Below are 27,096 nucleotides of genomic sequence, written 5' to 3'. Positions count from 1 at the left end.
CTCCCAGAAACGATTTAAAAGCCTGAGAGAACACTTACCACATAGAGACCAGGGTAAAGATTAAGTTCTCACAGGAGATTCACATATGAAGTCTGAGAACTCAACATTGGGTTGGCTTTGACCCCACTTATAATAAAATGCTGTAAATATCTGTGTGAGCACATGCACCACACACCCCAAAACAGGGAAGTCAGGAAAAGAGTGAAAACCAAAGAAACGTATATAGCAAGGTTTAAAAGTGAGGCTCAAAAAAGACCAAAGTTCTGTTGAAACATATAAAATAAAAACATGAAAAGGACCTCAAATTATCAAATGCAACCTCCATTTAATGTAGAGGAACCTGAGGTCCAGGATGGCAACTGGTCCCACAGCTGCTCTTCAGCCATATGAGGTCTGTGCACCCAACAGGTGCAGGTATACATCTGAGGCAGTATCCTCATAGCCTTCCTCTCCTGATGAGTTAGTCAATATATGCCAAATAAATCTCTGATTTATTTCTGAAAGCACTTCCTTCCACTTCCTAAAACAGGGTTTGCATGAAATTTGAGAGTTCATTTAGTTCATTCCTGTTACATTAAGCAGAACTAAGTTTCAGAAATATAACAGATACTCACTTTCCTTGTTTGTTTTTGGGTCTATAAAGAAGATGAGCTCTTAATTACTTCGATATTGCCAACATTGATTGATTCAAAACACTGCTGGAATACCTATAATGGGTAACTCACTATGTCACGTCAAACGGGAAATACGTTAATGAATGTGGCATGGATCCTGCTCTCAAGATGCCCAAGGACCAGGAGGGCAAGACGAGGCATGTACTAAAATAGTTATCATATCAGGCAGACAAGGGCCAGGAAATGACTACAGGAGTAGAATAGATGATGTCATTATTCCTACCTGGGGGATGAGTAAAGTGACATAAAGGCAACTCTGAGACTGGAGTACATTACATGGAGAAGCAAGGGCATTCCAAGCTAGATGCTGTTCAGTCAAAAGCAAGGCAGTAGCAAACATGGAGTATATAGGGAGAAAACACAAATAGGTTCAGTTTTGCAAAAGCAAGCATACAAATTGGAGAGTCTGTGCGCTATAAAACTAGAAAGGTAGATTTAATCCAGAGCACGCAAGATCTCTGGAGCTACGAAAAAAATGCCTTTTCCCTTCAGAAACTATTCCCTTCAGAAAACTATTCCCTATAGTCCATATGGAATCATTCATTTATCCTTTATACAAAATTCTGAAGCAACCCCTAAGTAATGGGCACCAAGGAAAGGCACAAGGCATGTTAATTTGAGAAAAACACGGTATCTACCTCCAAGGAACTTAGTCTCCACTGGGAATGACACATAAGCAGCCGATGATGACCATACAATAGTGTGAGAAATGTCATGATAGCATGCCAGGGTCACATAGAAGGGTATAAGACAAGTCACTGAAAATCAGGCTTGTAAGGGAAGAAGAATAGGGGTCCCAAAGGAAGAAACTGAAGATAAGCAGTAGTTATTGAAATAGAAGAGGGGATGTTGGGTATTCAGAATAAGATAAAAGTGTGTTAAAAACACTTGAAGGTGTGAGAAAGTATAAAGTGTTCAGAACAGAAACTACATTTTAACCCAAAGCCATAGGAAACTATGAAATTATGATGATGTCCAAAATTATGATTCAGGAAAATAAATGTGGCAGCAGCATGTAGGAAATAATTGGAAAGAGGAAATAACTACAAAATGTTTTACTCCGGAATCTAGAAAAATGGTAGGGAGGACCCAAACTGGCACAGTTCCAGTGAGAATATCATGGACACAGAATTCATGCAACTGAGCAAATCACAAGCTTAGGGAACAAAGGAAATGCCAGGCGCCTCACATTTTAGAATGGATTGACCAAAACTGGGAACTAGGAAGGAAAAGCATCTGCAGCAGGAAATCGAGAAGTGGGAAAATATTCAAGAAACAGACAGAGAGCAGAACCCATAGAGAGAAAGGAGGAGAACCTGGGATAAAGGTACGTCAGGAGCACAGGGGGAAGAAAGGTATGGGTACCGCGGGGAGTGGGGAGACAGGAGGAAAGGCTTCTGGTGACAAAACCAATGTTGTCCCTCAGTAAAGGAGCTTCGGGAGAAAACAGAGCAGACGCCAAATTGTAAACTATCATGAAGTACTAGATTGTGAAAGTAGATGACTCTCTGGAACTCTTGAGAAATTTAACAAGGGAGGAAAGGAGAAAGGCTGGTAATTTGAGACGCATCATGGGAAATTTTTTTGGTAGAGGAGACTTGAAAAAGGTCAGAAAATATAATTCAGAAGAGAGAGAATTTAATCATCTTTATTGGCAGGCAATTCATATTTCTAACTTAAATCTACAGGCTGAAGCATTTCCTCCTGCTTTGCTTTCAAAGACTGAGAACTTCAATTTGCCATCCTCTAAATGGTGAAGACCTTCCTATAGTTGGGACCTATTATTTTTATCACTCCTCAGTCTTCAATTCTGGGTGAAAATACCAATCCATTAGTCCTTTCTCGTGAGTTGTATTCTTTGCCATGGCGTTTCCTTTGAGCCCTTCTCTATATTCTACAGAGTCTTTTGGGAAAAAAAAGCCATAAGAGGGTCCGACAGTTTAATAAAGGCTAAGCCTAAACTGACATTTTAAAAAGGTAGGTATATGATGATCCCTCTATTCTTGTGGTTTGCAAACTCATTTTGTTTTGTTTTCAAAGCAGAAGAACCATTTCTTCTAATTACATCATCTACAAGATCAAAGGAGCTGCTATGAATAGAGCGAAGGTAAGCAAAATAGGGCCTCAATGCCCCCCTCAACCATGGGGCATTCCTCCTCCCCATCCGGCAGAAGCTGCTGTAAAATAGTGCTGAATACTGGCAGTGTGTTGATTATTAGCTTTGAACATTTCTCATAGAGTATCTATGCAAGTTATCTTTCTTATATCATATAAAAATCACCTTTATCACTATATAATCTGGAGCTCTTCCCTGAAACCTCTTCCTACTTACAAATGTTATGCAGAATTCTGACCACACAATCCTGGACATGAGCTACCTCTTTTCTAAATAGCCTCATGACAGCTCAAACCTATGTGAACACTGTCTTGAAGCCAGGTCACTGATGAGCTTAGAAACAGTAGGACTGACCCAAACACTGTTTATTTGTTGTAAAGGAAATGTTTCTTCTTCTTCCCTCCACAGAAAAGTCAAAATTAATGACATTTCTCCTCCACTAAATATCCTAAAAGCCCTGAGCTACAAAATGTATCATCTATAAAAAGTGATAGAAAAGAACCATAAAAAGTATATTTGTTGTTCACATTTGATACTAACCTAATAAATTTAACAGCCAAGCCCAGATCGGCTATACAGCAAGTTCCATTTTTCTTCACCAGGATGTTCTTACTTTTCAGATCTCGATGGGCAATTGCTGGTTTGCCTTGAGTACTGAAGATTTCAGTGTGTAAGTGACATAGGCCACTGACAGAAGAATAGGCTAACTTCAGCGTCGATTTAGCATCTAGGGTGGTGGACTTCAGGTAATCATAGAGGGAACCGTTTTCATGATAATCTGTGATTAGGTACAACTGGGTCCAGGACCCCGTCCCTTTGATATCTGCAGCAATGAACCCTAAAAGGAAAAAAAAGACAAACAGGGTTGGAGCTATGTGTTTTCTGAATATTATCAGGATAATTATTTTTCTCAACCATCACTCTTCGTCACAGGTGTCTTTTGTTTGGCATTTCATTCAGTTTTCTGATTGTGCCTGGGACAGTATTAAATCACTAATACCAACCAGAGGCCATCAGAACAGCAGGAGTGGAGAAACACTACGAGTCTGTATCTGAAAACAGGATCCCTTTCTAATCAGCAGTTGATATGTAAATGATCTTGAAGTTAACAGTAAATAGTTCCCGGTATTAGAGTTACACAGAAGACACTGTTTACAAATCAGGCACACACTCCATGATTAGCTTACACTCTTTCTACTTGAATGATCCAGCTAGACCATTTCTAACTTGAGAAAATAAAAAGGAAATCAATTATCAATATAAACTCTGGATATAAATAAACCCTGCAGGTAAAATTCCCATAACTTTTCACAGCACTTAGACAAAAATGTGCTCCTTCAAATCCCTAAGAAACCTTAAGAAATTCTGGTATTGCATTTGCATTTCCTGTCCCGGAAGAAAAAACTGTTTGAACGTGTTCCATTTCCAACCCACCGTTCATTCACAGAAATGCCTTAGTCATTCCTCCTGCGAGGTCTCCCATTAGAAGCGTATGACGTTCTTGGGCTCATGCCAAGAAGAAAATGTCTATATATTTCATAACAGGTTTACACAGATGAGTTAATATGCAGATGTTAACAGAAAAAGAGAGGAAAGCTAGGAAACCCTGAACATTGCTATACAGACTTTTTACTCACCCAAAATGTTTTCATGCCTCATCAACACTGTCTGATATATTTCTGTCTCTCGGAACCAGCTGGCTTCCTCTGTGGTGAAGAACACTTTCACAGCTACCTTTTCGCCACGCCACTTTCCCATCCAAACTTCCCCATAGCGCCCTTTTCCAATCTGTTTCACCATCTGAATCTGCTTAGCTATAGTCCTCTGGACCTGTTAAATCCCAAAACACATTGTTAGTGTATTCACAGCACAACAGATTTGTTTAATCTTTTTTTTTTTTTCCTCCAGAGAAGAAACGCATGTAAAATATATTTAGCCAGTAGTTTTTCTTAACATAGACAAGTTATTTGTATTTATTTATTAATTTATGCTGTCCTCTTTTAAATGTATTTGAAATTAAATGTGGATTTCGAGTGTTTGAAGTATTGCTTCCAAATTATTAAGTATTTTATTCTACCTATTATTATTTTCACAGAGAAAAAACCTGAATGGGTTCACAGTAATTGGCAGAATAGAATACTTTTCACTTCTACCACTATAGTGGGATACTAGATACTCTGAAGGGAATCACGTCACTATATGCTTGGATAAAATGCAACCAAACAAAAATGTAATGCCCTGTTGGGCACACATAGAAATAAAGGAAATCTCTGAGCAGGGAGGAATGGAGGGAGGGAGGAAAAGAGGAAGGACAGAGTTAAGACCAGAGCAGGGATAGATAAGCATTCAGCAGCATATTCAAAAGCCAGGTTTGCTGCCTGGGCAAAGAATAATACCAGCACTGAAATCTAGAATATGAACTTTGACCCCTTTAAAATTAGAGAAACTGAACCCTGGGCTTTAGCATTAAGCCGGAACCACTGAATGGCACCAAATTTGCCCTAGGTGAGTTAAATTCTAAGAATGAAAAGGCAAGCAATTTGATAAGAACTTTTACATGTAAGTTTAAAAAAAAAAAAAACTTACATCCTAAGTAGCATCGGTTTGGTCATAGTGACTACTTCACAAGTGGTTTTGTCTGGTTTATCACCTCCAGGGGAGGTATTAGTCGAAGAGTACAGAGTTTCAGTTATGCAAGATGAATACGTCCTAGAGCTCTACTGTACAGCACAGTATCTACAGTTAATACTGTATTGTATACTTTTCTTCCTAGTTCAGAGCTAAAAGCTGACACTAACTATTTTTAGTTCGATACAATTGACATATAACATTTTGTAAGTTTAAGGTATACAACGTGTTGATTTGATATATTCATATACTGTGATATGATTATCACAGTAGTGTTAGCTAACACCTCTATTACGGGTGTGTTGTATTTTTTAAATTTTGCTAAGAGCTAAGACATTAGATCTTATGTTGTGTGGGGTTTTTTAGTTTGTTTGTTTGTTTGTTTATTTATTTATTTATTTATTGGCTGTGTTGGGTCTTCATTGCTGTGTGCGGGCTTTCTCTAGCTGCGGTGAGCGGGGGCTACTCTTTGTTGCAGTGTGTGGGCTTCTCACTGCGGTGGCTTCTCTTGTTGCAGAGCATGGGCTCTAGGCACACGGGTTTCAGTAGTTGTGGCACATGGGCTCAGTAGTTGTGGCTCGTGGGCTCTACAGTGCAGGCTCAGTAGTTATGGCGCATGGGCTTAGTTGCTCCACGGCATGTGGAATCTTCCCAGACCAGGGCTCAAACCCGGTCCCCTGCATTGGCAGGTGGATTCTTAACCACTGCGCCACCAGGGCAGTATGTTGTGTTCTTATCATAAAATAATAATAATAATAATAATAAATGAATGAATGGGGCAGGAGGAAACTTCGGAGGTGATGGATATGTTCATGGCCTAGATTGTGGTGATGGCTTCACAGATGTGTACTCACCTCCAAACTCTTCAACTTATAAATGTATACAGCTATTTGGATGTTAAAAATAAAAAGAGTTATAAAATAAATTCTTGGCTTGAGTTTTTTTTTTTTAGTTACTTTTAGTACTAAATAAAAGGTCACCAAAAGAATCAAGTAAACAAGATATCCAAAGTCAGAACCAGACAATAAAGATTAGGAAAATCAGTCTTAAGAGTTTATAAAGGAAAATATTTCTCATTAAAATTGTTATTTCCATTCCAAGTCCCAACAATCTTTTTGCATGGTCCATAAAGTAACCAAATGCTTTTCTCATTAAAGCAAGTGCCTTGGGTTCAGTATATATTTTCTTCCAAGTTGGCAGTGTTGACCATCAGAAAATTAAAACTCTCCTGAATGGAAAAGCCAGAGCTTCACCCTGAAACATAAAGCCTCCAGCTGAGATGCAGCCTCTTCTCTTGTAGAAGTACTCAGATCCCATTTGGTTGTAATACTTTTGCCTTCAAAAGCCAGGCCAAAGTGCAGTAATGTCATCCTTGCTGAAAACAGAGGGAAGATGGTCCCATGCTGAATGCTTTCTAATCTGCTCTTTATCAGAACATCTGAGGGTCTGGATTGCAACCATACACTTACATTAAAGGACAATGACCTCACCCCCAATATGTCAAAATGTTATCAGGAAACCCTGTATCTGAGATCTGATGTCTGACTGACTGCAGAGAGCCTTCTCTTTGTCCACTGCCCTATCTGTTTCAGTAAAATGAAACCCAGCAGTTATTGACATTTCCTCTCAGAATACATTTCCTTTAAATTCAAGGTATGTTCTTCTCATACCAGCAGAGGGAGGCCTGATCCGCTTCCTGAGCTCTGAGACTGCTCAATTAAGTCTCTCAGGGATTCCCCAGGAGGAATGTAAGTTTCATCCTGTTCTAATCCAATGCTGTACCGAGGTCTGGTTTCCTGTCTTTTATACCTGAAGATGCACAAAGAAAGATAATGTTAGACACTGGATTGCAATGATAGGGGAAAACATGCAGATAAAACAGTAACCACAGCAGGTTTTATCTTTGCACATAATACAAGATTAGCGCTCAGTATTTATTACCCTTAGTTATGATTTCCAAAACAAAATCGTAATTATTCTTCTAACCTATTTTTTAAAGTAAACTACATGTTTTTACTCAGTCACAACCACATATAATTTTTCTTCTCTATTCCTATCAAATGCATATATCCAAGCAGGCTACATTCCATTAATGTTTCTATACAGTTCCAATATTCATTCCCTAAAATCTTTTCTTATAAGGTCCCTGATCAACTACAGATGCAAATGTTTGCTTTACAAAAGACATTACAATTTTCTCATCCAAGGCAATGTACAGATAAATGAGATAAATTGAAACTTTAAAAACGTTTATCAATAATTATGCCTTCAATTAGAAATGATGTTATTTGAATCAACTCCTACTTGTAGAAAAGTAACCTAAATTACTATTACAAAAAGTCAATGATAAGAATTTAAAGGTCCTTGATATTTCACAAACTAGAAAATGAGTTCTTAGGTGACTGAAAAGAATTTGTAATGACCATACTGTAATTTAACAACTGAACATATTTTAATAATTAATCTATAAATTATCTTTAAAATCTTTCAGGGCTAAGGGGATATTGTTAGCTCACAAAATAAGGAATTACTAAAGCAATTCTAAGTTCACCATGGTCATTTCTCTGCTTTGAATCAAACCTCAGTAGCAACTAGTTGCTGAATTTCCTAGCTACCATAAACTTCCTAGGGATGAAATTTTTTCTGGGTGGTTTTGATATCTGAAGCAGAAATGAGATAGGTATCTATTAATAGCTTCATTAGGACAAATATTTATCAATAGTAACTGATATTATCAGTGAAATCAAAGATCTAATTAGGTCAAGGAAAGCTGTGGTAAAAAACGTCAACATGTAGAAGAGTATGAGAATGATATTATAAACTCAAAATTCTATATCTACATGTTAGAAACTTACCTGAAGTAACAGAATAAAATGATAAGGACCAAGAGCAAACTACAGACAGTCACAGATATAAGTAAGGCCTTGTGGTGTACAGGTCCATCAACAAAATCTGAAATTAAAAAGAAAGTAAAAAGAGCCATGATACAGAGATTATTTTCATTTAAAATTTAGGAAGCAACTCTTTCCTAAAAGTGCTTGCTAAGCTCCATGTGCAAGATTTGAGAGGTCCTTTTAATCTGCTAATTGATAAGAAATATATATACATACTCTCAATTAAATAAGTCTGAGTAATAAGAATTACTGTTCATCTAGCCACTCACTTCAAGAGCATGCATTTCTTCTTCTCTGGAAGGAATAGGTTTGACATAGGATAAAAGCACAGGATATAAATAAATGTAAATGGATCAATACCCCTAAAATATAAGCAGGCTGTTCATCTTTATTTCAGACCCAGCTGATGCGTTTACAGATTTTTCTCATGTGGCTTCTGGAGCACTCTATATCATGAATTTGGATAAAAAAACAAATCTATATTCATTGTACATAAAAAACAAAGTAACCCTATGATGGATACGAAGGATCAGAATTCCTCAAATATTGCCAAATAAATAGAATACATGATTTGCATTACTTTAAACAAAGATGCCCTTCAAAAATACATAGCTTAATTTTTCATAAATGGCATCCTATTTTAAAAGAATGGGTATGTTCCACTCAAAGAATTACTGTGTGATCCTTTTAAAGAACAAATTATTAAACAGTATTCATGCTGTTTTAACTCCAGTTCCTGACAAATAAGATTTATAATACTACGGCATGATTTTTAAAACGTTGTAAAAATAAGAATGACCTGGAGAGCTTTATACAGATGCATATTTACTGACTTCAACCCCAGAGATTTTTATTCAAAGTATATTTTTTCTTTTTTACAACCATCCCAGGTGATTTATATGCAGGTAGTCTCTAGAACGTATTTTGAGAAAACTGACTGAAAACCTGGTGCACTTAGCTGGTAATAGAACTAGCACCGTTCTTATTAAGGGCACCATACATCCTTGGGAGAGTAATTACTGCTATTTAATTTTAAAAGGTATTGTAATTTATGACTTTGGTTACCTACACAAACAAGGGCTTTTCCAACTGTGCTGTATACTTTTAATGGTATGGCTACCTAAACACTTTGGCTGGGGACCTTACCCCACTAAATGTAAATTTCTTTTTTTCATTCAGAAGTATTATACATTCCCTGAAGAAAAACTGAAAAGCACCAACTAACTAAAATAAAATAAATAAAATTGCCACCACCTCACTATTTACAAAAATTACTGCTAACATTTTAGTGTATGCCTTTCCAGTACCATTTCAATGAACAAAAAAAGTTCATGAACAAAAAGAGTTCACAGAAAGGCATTGTATACACCCATGCCCACAGCTGTATTATTCACAACAGCTAAAACATGGAAGAAACCCAAGTGTCCACTGACATATGAATGAATAAGCAAAATGTGGTATATATATAAGACATGGTTTAGCCTTAAAAGGAAAGAGATTCTGACATATATTACAACATGAATGAACCTTAAGGACATTGCGCTAAGTGAAATAAGCCAGTCACAAAAAGACAAACACTCCACTTATATGAGATACTTAAGAGAAGTCAAAATGATAACGACAAAAAGAAGAATGGTAGTTGCCAGGGGTTGGGGGGAGGAGGGATGGGGGAAGTTAATATTTAATGGGTAAGAGTTTCAGTTCTACAAGATGAACAGAGCTATAGAGATGGATGGTGGTTATGGTTGTATAACATTATAAACATATTTAATATCACTGAACTGTACACTTGAAAGTGATTAAGATGGTAAACTTTATGTTATGTATATTTCACCACAAAAAATTTGGGAAAAAAATCGTTAGAATTGCCTTGTAACTAGATTGTTTTCACTTATAATATTGTAAACATTTTCCAAAACAATAAAAAATTTTCTACAAAATGAGTTTCAAAGATTACAGAGTATACATACAGACATATCCTAATTAGAAAGTCAGTCTTCTGATGATGTATATTTAGGAGATTGCAAAGATTTTGCTACATCTTTGCTGTGATACATAAAATTCTGTGATGAACATTCTTACACATACATCATTGCACATGTCAATGATTATTTTCTTAATCTAGATTTGAAGTAGAATTATTAGTTTGAAGGACATATATTTTAAGGTTTTCCATACGTGTTGTCAAAGTACCCTTTAAAAAAGATTACAGGTTTCATTTTTACCATCAATGTGAACATATGTCTTAACTATTTTGAAATAATCTCAGTCTTATAGAAAACCTGTAAGGATAAAGGACTCCAATATGCCCTTTAGAGAGTTTTCATTTTAAAAGTTTTACCATATTTACTTTATAATTCTCTTGCTCTCTCAGTATGTATGTGTGTGCCCATCTCCCTCTCTCTCTATAAAGATATGTATATGTACATGTTTATATTCATATTTATTTATTTATATGTATGCATTATACTCTGTGGATCATCTGAAGTTACAGACATAATGTCTCCACCCATAAACACTTCAGAGTGAACTTCCTAAGAAAAAGGACACTGTCCTACCAAATGGTAATGCAACTACCAAAATCAGGAAAGTAACACGAACATATGAAATGAAAATAAATCTTACTTTGAAATATATCAGAGAAAGTTTGGATTATTTATTATAAAATAAAATCCACAGATTTTTATACTAATTTCTCATCCAAATCTTATGATGGTTAATGTTATGATTTACTCATCAGTCTAAAATATATGTTTAATAATTATTTATGATCTACACTACCTGTAAAATATTAATGGAAGTAGTCTGTCTGCATCTGAAAAGACTAAATGAGAGACCATTTTTTAAAAAGCAGTTTTATATTAAATTCAGAAACACTGCCAGTTGAGCAGAGAAAGAGTTCAGGACCGTTATCTACTAGAGTACACATTCAAAGAGCCATTCAGACTTTAACAACAACAGGAATCATATATAATTACCACATGCGTTGTCCAAAAAGTGTTGCTTACGAAATCTTGAAAATAATTTGTAAGCTCTTAAAATTACGCAGGCTAAGATTTTACACAATGAATTTTCTTAGTAAAATTTCCCTCCATACCTCCCCTTGCTCCTTCGGGTTATAGGCAAAGTCAACAATAACCCAAAATGAGCACAATACCTCCGCCAGTGAGAGAGCAATTGACAACGTTTGTACACATGCATGTATACAAATACCATGGTGCAAATAATGTTGCTACAAACAGCTTAAAATCTATTTCCAATTTTAAGGACAACAAAAGCAAAAAGCCTGATTTTGCAGAAAATCAAAGAGAACGCTGGATACTCTATCAAAACTAGAGTAACTAACTACATATGCACAACGTATTTTCAGTATACGAATTCAGAATACTTTTTCATTCAAGTGATATAATTTTACTAAAAACTGTCAGCCTCATCGACTTTCACTTTTCCACGTAAATGCAGAACACTCTGTGAACCGTAAGAACGGTGTATTTATCACTCATCATATTAGATTTCTGATTTATGAGAGCAATGAGGCCAGAAAGAATCTAAGGGATTTTTTCCTTACCATCAAGCACTTTTTTTAAAGGCTAGCATTACCTTCCCACTTTCCTTTTCTTTGCCCCAATAAACCTATCCCCTACTGCCTCCTTGTCTTTTGTCATAAATAGTGAGCCTTATCAATATGCCTTTTGTTTCTGTTGGTCGTGCCTGTCATGTTTTAATCTGCCATTACCTGTGCTCAGAGCATTAACAATGTAAACATTCAAGTCACTGCCAGAGTCTTGGAAAGCGAACACTTGCAGATACATATCAGGAAAAGAACAGAGCCCATAGTTCTCTCTAGGCCAGCAGATTTCTACCTGGCTGTCACTCCAACTGCTCAGGGAAGTAGAATGGAGAACTCTCTAGGGACGTCTGGTTCACTCTGAGAGGCAAGTAAGAATCACCAATGGTTTCCTAACAAAACAGCATTCTGTCATTACTTGTCTCCTCTCTGATAATTAACTGGTTTGCAACTGCTTAAAATGCCAGGACTGTTTCTATAAGGCTAGAAGATAGCTCATAATTGCAGTAAGAAATAAAAAACCATATTGCTAGAAAGAATCTTGGAAATACGATGGCCCAAAGACATCTTTATATGTGCTCTCAATGTTATAATCACAGATAAATTGGAGACATCTTTCTATTAATAGAGCACAAAGTACCTGAAAAGCATATTCTTGTCAGAGGATTTTAGTCAACAAACAATACTGTAAACTAATTTACCTTCATCATATATTGGGATGTCATCTTACAGTAACATCTAGAAATAAATTCACTATAAGAACAAAGACATAATATTCTAGTTATTTTCCTGCAGAAAAAGATTTAGCATTGTATTTTCTGGTAACAAAGGAAGTTAAGACAGAATTGTTATATCCAGATTACTGTGTTCAGTGAGAAAGAAAAAGTCTAATTATTTATAAGTTTCTTTCACCTATCCCAAATACAAAGTTAACCAGAATTTCCAAAATAGTTAGAAGCTGCACATTTCCAGAAATGTTAGACCTATTCCCTGGCAAGGAATTCAGCTCAGACTCATGTCCCGGTTTATACTGCCACAAGCATAATATATGTGTCAGAAGGAAAATTCTGCAACTGACCTTTGCATTCTAGATGCTATCATATATGCAACCTATCTGTGTTATAGAGAATAAGGGAGACGGTTTCACTGATTAAATACCTGTTACCTATTGAATTTAATTTGTAATTGGCAATACCTGAAGCTAAGCAATAGCATTTTTAAACAAATCTGTGAACTGCTCAGAATATATATTTTAGTTGAGTAAGAAAAGAAATAATAAGGTAAAGTTTAGCTTTGGAAATCCTGTATTATAATTTTACTTAAACTACATTGAAATTACCCTATTTCAAAACAGAAACAGTTGTTTCTGATACATGTTCCATGAAGTATACATGTAGCATGTATTAGTAATTCCCATATTTAAACACACAAACTATACCTATTCCAAAAAATTATATGAACTTTATTTGCTCTTGTAAAAGCCAAATTTGAGGATCCCATTTAATAAAGCAAGGGCTTCTGTTCATTTCAACACCAGTCTTTCACTTCTTTAAGCGCTCATTTGAAAAAAAAAATTAAACAACAATAAGTAATAATAAGTAATTTGGGAGGAGGAAAGAAACCTCATCAAATTCTCTTGCCTACACACCATTTCAAGGGAACATTTAACTCACAATATCTTGGTCAAACCATGTGATGCTGGAACCGTACATCACCCCTCCCAGCATCTCGGTGCCCCTTCATCACTAATTCTGCAGGCAGGAAGCCAGACACCAGGGCACCACGACTTCTCCCTACAAGCCTCTCCATCAAAACAGACATGTCTCCCTCCTCTTTGCACCAGCTGCAGTGTGACTGGGCTTCCCGAATCATATTTTATTGTTTATAATGAAGGTGCTGCATTTGATCTAATTACTTTTCGTATTTCTTCCTTCAGGAGAAAGAATATTGTCCCAGGGTATTCTGCTTTGCTGGTGCTGAAATGGAATAAGCAAAGCAAAAGGAAAACTAATATTCATAAAAGAATTTCTGCTGCTTTCTGGTCACCCTTCATCATCTTTTTTTGAAACAGAAGATGACAAATAAAATTTCAAGGACCTAAATATACATTGATAAATATTTATTGGATGTGATTTTTGTATCTCTAATTTCCTGCTAAATGCATCTAAGTTGGGGGAAAAAAAAAAAGAGTGACAAAACTCTGGATCGGTAGAAAAGGTTTTCTTGCTTATTTTTTAATAAGACAATTTATTTGTAGGTATTTACCCCTACGCTTAGTACTTCTCTGATGTCTAATAACAGAACCTCACCTAAGCCTGTTATTATCTAGCACCTAGTAATACAGATGTTTTGAGATAAGGTTAATTATTTAACTTTTTTAGAAAAGCGATTATTAAGAAAAAAGAACAACAACAAAAAAATGGTGAGCTGGATTTTTTAACCCTCTCAACTTTTAATAATACAGTGTCTGCTTTATACTAGGTTGACACACAGGTTTATAGGAAGTCTACTATAATAATATGTAGCAATCTATCAGGCAACGCCTAGCCCGGGGGCCTCAAAGTGTGGTCTCTGGACCAACATCACCTGCATCACCTGGAAAGTCCTTAGAAAGGCAAATTATTGGGGTCCACTCAGATCTACTGAATCAGAAACTCTGGGTGGGGGCCAGTAATCCGTGTTTTAATAAGCCCCCCAGGTGATTCTGATGCACCTAAGTTTGAAAACCACTAGCCTAGTATTAATACATAAGTGGGCCTTAATAGATGATAAATTAGAAGGAAGAGGAGGAGAGAGGAGGAGGGAAGAGTGTGTGTGTGCGAGAGAGAGAGCAACCCTCTAACACCATACTCTAAGAATGGAGAAAATGCTAATTGTGCAAAGCAAACATTAATAAACAGAAGGCTTCAGAGTAATCATCTTGTTTATTGACTATTTTGTGACATGGCTAACCACTACTTAGAGTTTTCTAACTCTCAGATACATAAAAGCTTTTTTCTTTTTTTGAGAATGTCATTTAAGGCTTTTTATAGACGATTCAGGGAGATGCCGTCAGAGGCCGATTTCCCATCTCCAGTACTTACTTTAGCCGTGTAACCTTCACACAGTACCCGACCTCACTATTCCTTAGCTGCACGTCTGAGAAACTGGGGTGATGCTAAAGGTGCTTTCCCCACTGAGCTGTTATGAGGATTAAATGAGTCAGTTTATGTGAAGTACTTAGAAAAGAGCCACAGGAAGTAAGCACTCCACTCACATTAGCAAATATCACAGTTACCTAGGCTCTGAGCTTTAGAGGGTCCTGCTCTGGCTCCCTTCAACTGGGCCCCTTCCCACTGAGCAGTGGGTCTGCAGAACACAGGCAATGTGTCCGCCCAGAATTTGTCCCATCCTGCTCTCCATTTAAAACATTGGCCATTGTCCCAAAGTCTGGAATTCTACCTAAATGGCCCCAGGCCTGTGTCTGGAAACTGTGAGGCCCCCTGTCTCCCTGAGGGTGGACCAAGGAGCTGGTGTACTTACCCAAAGGCCTGAGGGGTGACCAAGCAGTGGCCAAGGGGTGTCTGGGGCAAGACGTGCGGGCAGAGCGTAAACCAGAGGGCTGGGGTGTTGTAGCGTGGGTGCCTGACGTTAAGCTTCTGTTTCAAAGACGTCCATCGCAAATAAACACACTGCCAGCTGTACGGCACAACCGCTAGTAAAACAACTCGATAAGGGAGCAGGTCACCCCGTCCGTGAGGTTCCCTGGATAACTGACCGCTTGAATAATTCTGTTTTTCCCTTCCTGTGCCCTAATTCCCACTCTTATGTTTTGTTTTTTTGGTTTTTTGTTTTAATTTATTTATTTTATTTTTTATATTTATTTTTGGCTGTGTTGGGTCTTCGTTTCTGTGCGAGGGCTTTCTCTAGTTGTGGCAAGCGGGGGCCACTCTTCATCGCGGTGCGCGGGCCTCTCACTATCGCGGCCTCTCTTCTTGCAGAGCACGGGCTCTAGGCACATGAGATTCAGTACTTCCAGCATGCGGGCTCAGTAGTTGTGGCTCGTGGGCTCTAGAGCGCAGGCTCAGTAGTTGTGGCTCACGTGCCTAGTTGCTCCGCGGCATGTGGGATCCTCCCGGACCGGGGCTCAAACCCGTGTCCCCTGCATTGGCAGGCAGACTCTCAACCACTGCGCCACCAGGGAAGCCCCCCACTCTTATGTTTTAAACTTGCCAATATTTTTGTAACCACGTATGGTGACAAATGCTAGCTAGACTTACTGTGGTGATGATTTTTGCAACATATACAAATATCAAGTTATACACCCGAAACTAATATAATGTTATATGTCAATTATAACCCAACTTTCAAAATTAATTAATTTGCCAATAAAGACAGAAACTATGAAACCCTAGGCACCCCACCTTTGACCCCAGTAAAGGGAGAACCCCAGGTCCCCACCCCCCCATACCTGTGACCTTGCTGTGTGGCCCTCAGGTGTGCTGTGTACCCTCTGGTTCTTGCAAATAGTACATCTTTTCTTTCAGATTTCTCTGACAGTGGCTGCAGAGGTGCATTTTAGATAATAAGAACCACACGGGTCAGTCTAGCCACAACATTAGCTCCAGTAGAGAAATGTCTGTGGGGGCTGCCACAGTGGTATGGACCCAGGTAAGTGATTCAGACTTTCCTAGCCGACAGTGTCACTGCCAACAGGCTGAGACAGACACAAAACAGGTGTCCAGCTGCGTGCATGAGAGACCCCTCCCAGTGCCAGACAGAACCAAGAACAGGGCACCCCATCACTACCACTGCCACACTGGAAGGAATAAGTCTAAGTAGTTCAAGCATTCTAAACGCCAAGCTGGTGTTCCCCATCACTATGAAAATATTCTTGTTAAGTCTGGTTAACAGAAAGTATTTTACTTACCAGTCTTCTACATTGGCTTATGAGTTTTAAATAATTAGGTAAATGGTACCTGGACTTCCATTTATACCATTGCCCCGGCTCCACAAAAGTTAGGGTTGGTCGTAAGTATAAAAACAACAGCTAAAGTTAAAAATATCAAAATAAGATGGTTCCATGTCTCTTTAACATCCCTGTTCTTTATTTTGGGTTTTAAACCAAAACATAAATATACGTATTTCCAATATGACTACATAAAGACATATATCCAATATGGCTGCAATGCAAATGTTTCCGACCAATGCATTACTGATAGTCAGTAAACATGTAGAGTACACTTCCAATAAAAATGCTGCCCATGTGTATATGGTAGAGGCAAAAAAAAGAAAGGCAGCAGCTCTATGGTATATTTGTGTAAGAAAGACCAGCGCTCCCAGACCACAGCCTGCAGTGACTTTTACTGGACCCCAAAATGACTGTGCCAAAATGGTGAGGTGGAATCTGCAGGGACCTCACCCAGGGATCCTTAGAGTTCAAAATGGTAAACCCTACAGCCACTGAACTCCCCCCAAGTCTGTCACCTTGTATAATCCTCAACGTAATCCACCAGCCACTCTAACATCCTCTTTCTCTTACTGCCCTGACCAAGGACTTGTCTTCCCAATACTACTGCCCTTCTTTTCAAAGCCTTTTCACTGAGTTCTCTAGAGACTTACTCTGCTTTTAAAAGTCCCTAGCACTCAACCTCGTCAGAGAACTCTCCCCTGCCTGCCTGGTCCTAACTAGAATCTGGCTCCATCTACAGGACAGTACGTGCACTGCAGCATTTGAGTCAGTTTTCCTAAACCCTACCGCTACTGCTAGGACGCATCTCTTCCACTTACAGGTAATAAAAACGTTTTCTCCTTGAGCGAAGCGATTCTGGCACATCTACCTTCATTTCCAGCACTCCTCACCCACCTCCCACCCCCCACTCCCAAAGACATCAGTGTTGTCTACAGGTGCTATTCAAAATGTTGTCTACGGATCACCTACTTTTTGCAACTGATTCACAAGGCAATAACTACAAAAAACTGAAAGTAAGCATTTAGAATTTTACAGCAACCTGACATCAGTGGAACTGTGTTTGAACAAGGTGCTGTCGAACTCACGTGCTGAGACACAGTGGCACTAGCTATATCCACGTATAGGTCTTTTTCTACCCAAAGTGTTGTCCAAACTTTAATGTGCATGTAAATCACTTGGGGAATCTCATTAAAAATGCAGGCTTAGGAGTCTGGGGTGGGGCCTGAGAGTCTGCATTTCTCATGAGCTCCAAGCGATGCTAATCCTGCTGATTCACAGGCCCACTTTGAACTGTGAGGCTTCAGACAACTGAATTAGGGGACTTTCTCCAACCAGCCATGCTGTTTCCTATGCTTGTATTTTGCAAATCTTTCTCAAATCTTACAAACTAAACCTCTGCACTTACTAGATTGCCTCTGTTTAGAGTCACAGGCTCTGTTTAGTGTCACAGGCTACTCACAGGCTCTGTGCAACCTTGGGAAAGTTAATTAACCTCTCTGTGCTGCAATTTCCTCACCTTTAAGTGGGGAATAATAAGCCTAAGTGCCCCACAGGACCCTTGTGAGGCTCAAATGGGTTAATTAATGTAACAGTTATTAGCGTAATTCTGGCTTATGTTAGCCATTTTAATTTTTAAGTTTTTTATTCCTGCCTTATCCACTTGGCAAACTTCTGTTCCTCCTTAAAGTCTGCTCAAGTATCACTTCTATGAAGCTATTCTGACATCCTCCCACCCCAAAGTGAGCCACTCACTCTTCTGTGTCCTTAATACACTTTATAATCTAACTCTACTGAGATTTTCCTGCCTGAGTATAATTTAATTATTTCCATGTTTCTCTCTCATAACCTAGTGTGCATGTGTTGAGAGCAAGAATTTTCTTCATCCATTTCTGTTATCCATAACACCTAGCATGTTGACTGGCAAAATTAAAATCTGTGAATTTTTGATGTGAATTATTATGAATCAATCTTACAGCGTTTTCTAGGCTACAGTTTGAACAAATGTTATAAAATATTATCATCAAAACCCAGAAATGTCACTGTATTTTGTTGGGAAGATTTTCTCTCTCAAGAAATAAAAATCAATCATGACAAATCATTTTAAGCTACTTATATAAGACTTAGGACTCTCTGACAATTACAAATCATTTAATTTATGGTGAGAACAAGAAGAAAGGAAACATGGGAGCTGCTTTTAACCAGGAGTCTTTGGGGATGCAGTATGTGTCTTTTTTAATAAGCAACACTAAATGTATAGTCTTAGAATTAAACTTTCTAGATATTTTCTCCATTTTACCAATACATATGAATTGACTAAAAAGTAGTTACTCCAGCGTAAATAAAAGGAAATGCCATCCAGCAGATAATCTGAATTAGTCCTTTAAAAGGTCCTTATTTTTAAAACGAATGTAGCCAAATAGCAGTTTTTGAGTGAAATGCAACTTCTGAATAACATTTAGGGGTAAACGTAAAACACTATCTCCCTCCTCTACCCTCCTGAAACCCACTCCAAGCTCTAGACACCATAGTATTCTGAAGGAAATGAGGACAGGTTAAAGAAGTAAGCGTCTTAAGAGTGAAGGCACATGCAACTATTTTCCTGAGAACTCCTTGCACATGTCTTTGAATGACCATTTCATTATGTCATCTTGCCTCAGTCCTCTGCCCCAGTAGTGGAAAATGGTACAGGTAGATGCATTTAGAAAAGAGAATAATTCAAGTTTTCATTTTCTTTATGTCTAAAGCTTTTCCAGCCTGGAAGCCTTCCTCTTCTTACCTCTGTTTTTTAGTGGAGGCAGCGTAGGGTGTAGATCTTTATTACATTCATTCCGTTCTGTGCAGCATTCAATTGATCTTCTTTGATGAGGAATGGGAGTGTCCTAAAATTGAACCCAAACAGCTATTAATAGGTTTCCCCTAAATTTCAAAGTCATATCATCCAAAACTAGTGCATTAACACTATTTAGAGAAGTCACTTAAAATTCTGATAGTTTTATTCAAACATGGTGAAACTGATGTATTGTATTAGGTAATTTCTTTCAAATCATCATGTATTATCTTACTGCAACTTTTGCATTTCAACAAAATTACTACTCTATTTGTAATAACCAACATGTGTAGCATAAACTGAGGAAGAAGGTTTGGCTTAATGCAATTAACCAAACTGGAATTTGAGCAAGATGATCTAATGAGTCACTAAACCAGAAGTTACCAGCAAAAATAAAATGAATATTTGATTTCTAAATGAAGGGAGAATTGACCCAATGCGAATTTTCAAATTATTTTCCAAATTACTGAAAACAAGATAGTAGAAAACAAAAACAAAAACAATTGTTATATCTTGTTTGAAATTTGGCTGTTTGAAATCTAGCCAATGAAAGGTTACAAAGTAGAATCAAATTATCTTCCTTACCCGACACTGAAAATCTGAGCCTTCTAATCCTAGACATCCAGAAGTGACCACAGGCATCCCAGAATCATCTTCTTCTATCATTGTGAAACAATATCCATCTGTGCTGAAGACCAAACAGGCAAAGTAAGTGTGTGTGTGTGTGTGTGTGTGTGTGTGTGTCTCTACGGTAAAAGGAAATGAAGATGTTTATCACTTGTTTCATTACCAACAAGAAGAAAGTCAATTACCATTACAGGTCACTATCTGTTTAAAGAATCCCCAAACTTCCTTTTATGAAAGTTGACTTAATTATCATAAAATATTTAGTAATATCTCCTCTGTCCAGAAACTTGCAAGAAAGAAGGATCCAAAATTTCCATATAACGTATAAATTACTAACCATATATACTAAATGCTAAACACTTATTTTGGTCCTTCACAGGTATCACCTTCAGAAATCCACTCTAAGAAGGAGGTAGTACTATGCTTACTTTCTATATGAGGAAACTGGGGCTCAGAGACCTTGAGTAATTCTCAAAGGCTGTACAGCTAGTGAGAGGCACAGCAGGGGTTTGAACCCGTGCAGGTGAACATTTATGCTGGTTCTACTTGCTCTGAGGTAGTGAAATAAATTTATCTCTTACTAAGGCACACAGACTAAGGAGAGGCAGGAGTTGGGATCAGCACAGCCTAAGTGAAGTGAGTAAGATTCTGCCATGTGGTACCCTCTGCTTCTGGGCAGGCGTATGAAAACATCAGGCTTTGCGGTTGTCTTATTTGGGTGTGGGGTAAGGATGGACAACAGAAAGAAGGGTTTTTAAACAAGATCATGGAAGCCAAAGAAACAATACTTTTCTTTTCTGTCTGGTTTTCTACATTGAAAAGAACTTTCACTTATTCTATCTCATTTAATCCTCTCAACAACAATGAGAAGTGATATTATTTCTATTTTACAAATGGTAAATTAAATTTATGAGAGTCTAACAAGCTTGTACAAGGTCACAAAACAAAACAGTTACAGAATCAAGCCTTGAATCAAGGACTTCTTGCTTCATTTCCACAGGGATTAAAAATGAAAAACAAGGACTATTATATATAGAACTATTTATAAACAGACACTATCGTCTTCACAAGCTCGGGTGATAAACGCCCGCAGACTCCCAATATAAGTCGTAAACCACTACTGCACATCTAAGAAATAAAGTACTAAAGGATATATCCATCTTTCTCTCATATATATGCAGCTCAGCACCCAACAAAGATGTGACAACATAGTCCTAAAAGGTCATGGGAAGAAAGCTCTGAGCATGGTGTTGGCCGTGATTTGTGTGCTGGTCTATTCTGTGTTAGTGGTAGCGGCATTCTGCCATACATTAGCGCTTCAGTTACCATCAACACCCTTAGAATTGTTTACCTGGTTTGTAAGCCTCAAGCGATCCAAAATGCCTCAGTTTATAAGAACTAGCACAGCAAAGTTCAAACATACTAATGAATGGCTAGGAATGGCCAATGATAAATCTCTTTGTTAGACTAAGGTCAAATGCATGAATACTGCTGCAGGAGAAAGACTGCCTTGGAACAGCCCATGCTCCAAATTCTCTGGGGCTTTTTAGCCAATGTACTGAAATCGCTATGAAAATCTAAAGAATGTAAATGCCAAAGGCAATAAATAAAAGACCTGTGTCCCTTAGAAATTTACTTTAAACAATATAAGCAAACAATACCCATGTGATTTTTTTTATCCCTTTCCTATACATTTAGACTATATGTGTAACTTACACTTCTCATCAAAAGTAAAATTCAGGAGTTAGGAATAAAGTCAGTTTAAGTTTCTGACACTAGGAAATCATAGAGCAGCTAGAAAAGTTTGATACAATATGTTAAATCTAAAAAGACTAATTTCTCCTTAATCAGGAGGTCTCCTTAAATCAAAATCTGAGAATACAGAAATGTACTGTTAGGCAACTTTAAGAATCAAGAAAGAAGAGAGAAAGCTGGTAAAGCTGTTGGCAGGTTACTGTTACAATGTCCTGGGAAATATAAAGAAACATCAGGAAGAGTAAATTCAAGCTTTAAAAATGCACTCCCTTGTCTGTGAAGAGGAGGGGAGCTAAAAATAAAAAGAGAGGATGGACGCTACATTTTTGGTGGAGAGTACGCTGTAGTGTACACAGAAGTAGAAATAAAATGTTGCACACATGAAACTTATATAATGTTATAAACCAAAGTTACTTCAATAAAAAATAAATTTAAAAAAGAGGGGATGGAGAGGGAGAGAGACCCTGGAAAGAAGAGTCGGTGTCCCATAAGTCATAAATTCAGATAGGAACTCAAGTATTTAGTTGGAAAACCATTTCAAGTGCATATTACTGACAAGAAAGCAAAAATAATTTACAAGCTTCTTACTGAAATTGCTAGCTACTAAGGGACATTACCTGGAAACCTGCAGTACAATTACAGAAGCTTAAGAATTACTTGAGAACTTTCGACTCTCAAGCAAGCACAAATGTAAACACAGCTACGCTCTGGAGTCAAAGCTGATCAACGTCACCCATCACTAAGAGACGTTCAACTCTTAACCATGGGCTTATTTGAACATTCTGTTGCTGGTTGCCATATTTAAGCTTAGTTTTTAAATGTTTTATATAGAGTATTACCCCAACATCCCCAGAGTGTTGAAAGTGATAACAAGAAGAGATGAAGAATTATGAAGGAAACAAAAGTTGAAATAATTTTAAACAAAATTGAAAGTAGTGAGATGTATATATGAACACAGGATGAACCACTTGATTACAGTAATGATTATGAATTTTAAAAGAAGACAATTGACAAGGGGGGAGAGGCAAGATAGGGGTAGGGGATTAAGAGGTACAAACTACCATTTATAAAATAAATAATCCACAAGGATATATTGTACAGCACAGGGAAATTTAGCCATTATTTTTTAATAACTTTAAATGGAGTATAATCTATAAAAATATTGAATCATTATGTGGTACACATAAAACTAATATAATATTGTAAATCAACTATACTTCAAATAAAAAAGACAATGTAAATTTCAAAAAAAAAAAAATTCTGCCCCTGTGTTATAGGTGAAGAAAAGTAATTGACAAAACAGAACAGTTGCATACGAACATGATCAATCATCAGTACTCAATACCTCTCAACATAATGCTAATCCATGAAAAAGCAAAGCATTTGAAAATGAAAAGGCCATATGAGGTCAAAGTAGTGATAACAAAACTTCTGTTACAACCCTTGGATTGGTCTACTGTTTCATGATTCCTTGAATCTGCCCAATATTCCAAAGGCAAAGGAGTTCCTGGAACATCTTGAGAGATCATCAGGGATAAACTGCCTCAAGAGATCTTCAGTGTGCCCAAATGAACATTTACTAGCAAGTAAGAAAGGGATACACTTACTTTAAAGGTTTGAGGAACCAAATAATACTCTTTAGGTGGACATGTATCCAGAGCCTGAAAGTTCTGCCTGTTCTCCTTTGGGCTCAAATGGATTTGTAAACAGCCTTCTGGACCCCAACTCATTCACTGTAGAGTGAGTACAGGGTTTATAAAGTTTACCCAAGTTTCGGTCCCTTTAACTCTCTTTTTCCACTAAGATCTTATGCTTCTTTATTGTAAACCCCAGGATTGTCCAGAAACAATAACCACCACAGTTGAGAAGGGACTGCTGTAGAAGTTTTCTTCTAACTAGTTTTGATCTTTATAAAGATTACTTTAACTATAAAATAATTTTTTAAAGTATGAGTTAAAAAGAGTTTATCTGATCTACCCAATCAGAGTGATAGGAAATTTTAGAGCACTAATAAAATAATCTAAAAATTATTAAATAACTCAAAATTATTATTTAATTATTAAATAGTTTAAAATTTTGCTCTTGACAAAAACTCATTCAATAAATGGATACTTGCTCAAGTGCATCTGCACACAGGGATTTATTGTTCTCTATACCAATCAATTTATTTATTCCGATCAAACTGAATCAAATTATTTATTCTACTTTTTTTTCCAGTATGTAAGAAATACTAGAATTCATAAATTTCTTTTAAGTTTCCGTCAGAATCTACTTGAAAGGCTGCTTGTTTTAGGTCAATTATAAATAGGTCCTTGAGAACACTGTCTTCTAAAGTATCTATTTCACATTGAAGGGGATAAACAAAGTTTTCAAAGTTTTCTGTCACAGGTAAACTGAAAGATACATACAACTTTTAGAGTTGCTATTTAAATCATGTAGATTTTAGTCTGTTAACTAAAACAGCTGAAAGCTGCTTAGAGCTTTGTGAACAATAGTTAATTTTACAAACATTTATTAAGCATACTATGCCTCAGACTGAGTTGGATGATGAGAAGCAAGGGTGAGGAAGATGGAGCCTTTGCTTTCGAGGAGCTCAACATCTATGAACCAATCCTAGGAAAAACAAAGTCGTTCGACTTCAAGCAGGAGGGACAGAAATCACCAGCTAACCAAGTGCTTTCTACTGACTGGGGGGAAAAGGCAAAGAAGAATGTTGCACAAAGGTAATGACCAGAGTAACAGAACCCTAAGGTTTATATTTGTTTTTCTACCCTATCATCTTAGGTGAGCGGGCTCCCATAGTAGTAGAGGGAAAGAGGGTAAAATAGATATGACTACCACTGCTCCCCTTCTCTGGTTTTTCCTCTGAGAGGTCATAGCACTGGGGGGAAGGTGAAGTTACAGCATTAATGATGAGGTTACGATGTGAGAGAGGCCTTTTTACTTCATCCTCAAGAAAGTGTAACTATCATACATCCTTCTCCGGCAGCCATACCAAGTGATTCCGCATTTTGTTCATTTTTGTTCATTTTTTGTAGGAGGTACAAGATTTTTTGAACTTGTCTCACTTTCTATGTTAAACAAGCATTTGCATATTCTCACCTCCACCACCCCATGCAGACCCTCCCTACCTCTCGCCTAGACTGCTCTGAGAGCCTTCAAGCAGAAAGCCCCCTCTTCTCTCTCAAGACTCTAGCCCATTCTGCACAGCACTGCCTGATAAATCTTGTTTTCCTGCCTGCTCAAATATCTTCAATGGTTCTCTATGTATGACTGTACAGAGCCCTACAATGTTCACTTCCTATTAAGTCCAAGAGCAAATGGACCCATTTAAGTATCATTTATAACTGAGGGCCACAAAAGCAGAGTTATTCCTTACAAAAGACTTCGTAAGTGAATTTGAAACCATAGCCTCATCCAACTGGATTATAAGTTCTAAAGAAGGACCCACCACTCTCATAAATGAAATGATTTTAACTCAACATCTTCTACTGGGGGGGAAAAAAAAAAAAGATCATAAAGCTCAATGTTCAGGTGGCCTGGGCAACAGTGGAATAAACTGGATGAACAGAAGATGTACAAACAAGTGAGAAGAATGCTCACTTTAAACACCCTGAGACCTGGGTCAGAAGTACCTCTCTAAAAGCGCACACCACCACATTCAGCAGGAGGTTGAGAAGCTCTGGGTTAATACAAACTTTGTATAAGGGTTCTGTACAGCATTGCCCGATAAATCTTACATTTTCCTTCCTGCTCAAAAACCTTCAATGGTCCTCTATGTATAGTTGTAAAGAGCCGTATATCGTTCACTTCCTATTAAGCCCCTAAGCCTTCCCTTCTGCTGCCTTTGACTCTTCAGGATACAGTTGGAGACGTATCAAATTTCTCGTTTAGGCACCTGGTGTCATGTGCACATTCTTCCAATGTGATTTATTACACCTACAAACCCTGAAAACTGCCCAGGTAGGAGAATTTTTGGTCAGAACCCAGTAAGATAAATGAGGAAGTTTTTAAAATTACCTTGAAAAAGAGTAAAACAAAATTTTTAGAACTGGATAGACTTGTACGAGAGAGTAGAAGAACTTGAGGGAGGTGGTGAGAAAGGGACAAAAATGACTATCACAGACCACATCAAGTAAAACACGGAAGGATACATAAAGTATGACCAAATTCTATACAGAAAAGAATAATCAAGGCTGAGATTATGCCTGTTAGGACAGGAAAACAAGACAGAACACTGGCATGTTGAAAGTCATACACCAAGAGTTATTAAGGAGACTATGCAGCTTTCAAGGCATGCAGTGATAGTCTGAGGTCCCAGGAATAGAATCTGGAAATGGAATAAGAAGGATAAACCATGAAAAATAACACCTAGAAAGGTAAATATTTAGAAGATAGATATTATAATGAGGGAGACTGAACAATGGCTTTGCCTCTTATTTTGAATTATGGATATTAAAAAATGGTTCTAATATTGTATTCAGCATGATATATTTGTACTACATCCTCTAATATGCATGCCATTAGGCAATGTAAATGGCATGGATATTGGAAGCAGACACATCTGCACCATAGGAATCAAGGACAAGAATGACATGATCAACATTCCAACAAGAATGGTGGCTGGTAAAGTGATTGATGGTACTCATGAAGAGTTTAAAAAAAAAAAAAAGGGACTTCCCTGCTGGCGCAGTGGATAAGACTCTGTGCTCCCAATGCAGGGGGCCTGGGTTCGATCCCTGGTCAGGGAACTAGGTCCCACATGCATACAGCAACTAACTAGCCTGCCTGCTGCCACTAAGACCCGGCACAACCAAATAAATAAATATTTTTTTAAAAAAACCAAAACCCTCTAAACTTAGTATATTTTCTCTGAATTATCATGTGGGATTTCAGAATCTCTTTTAAGTGTGATGCAATTTTGATTTGGGCCACTTTTTGGATTATTCTCTCCAGGAAAGTGGGAGTGGTAATGAGCATGAGATCTACCTAGGACATCCAGCTTGGCTACAATCTGCCTGGCACCAGCCCTTATCTAAGCCCCAAGCAAGCACAC

General features: G+C 37.6%; 1 protein-coding gene across 2 annotated transcripts in view; it reads right to left on the bottom strand.

Annotated features, from left to right (window-relative positions):
- The window catches only part of BMPR1B (bone morphogenetic protein receptor type 1B), a 383,924-nt gene that overhangs the window by 18,214 nt on the left and 338,614 nt on the right, over window positions 1-27,096 (bottom strand). For both annotated transcript variants that reach the window (XM_036853679.1, XM_036853680.1), the window contains 6 exons: window positions 20,244-20,346; window positions 19,608-19,710; window positions 8,274-8,370; window positions 7,089-7,227; window positions 4,428-4,620; window positions 3,331-3,628 (listed from right to left, as the gene is read on the bottom strand). In XM_036853679.1, coding sequence (XP_036709574.1) covers window positions 3,331-3,628; window positions 4,428-4,620; window positions 7,089-7,227; window positions 8,274-8,370; window positions 19,608-19,710; window positions 20,244-20,346 — 933 coding nt within the window. The remainder of the gene's footprint in view (window positions 1-3,330; window positions 3,629-4,427; window positions 4,621-7,088; window positions 7,228-8,273; window positions 8,371-19,607; window positions 19,711-20,243; window positions 20,347-27,096) is intronic.

Source organism: Balaenoptera musculus, chromosome 5, assembly GCF_009873245.2.
Source record: "Balaenoptera musculus isolate JJ_BM4_2016_0621 chromosome 5, mBalMus1.pri.v3, whole genome shotgun sequence".
NCBI classification, from domain to species: domain Eukaryota; kingdom Metazoa; phylum Chordata; class Mammalia; order Artiodactyla; family Balaenopteridae; genus Balaenoptera; species Balaenoptera musculus.
Note: the sequence above shows the minus strand (reverse complement) of the source record. Positions and strands in the feature narration are given on the sequence as shown.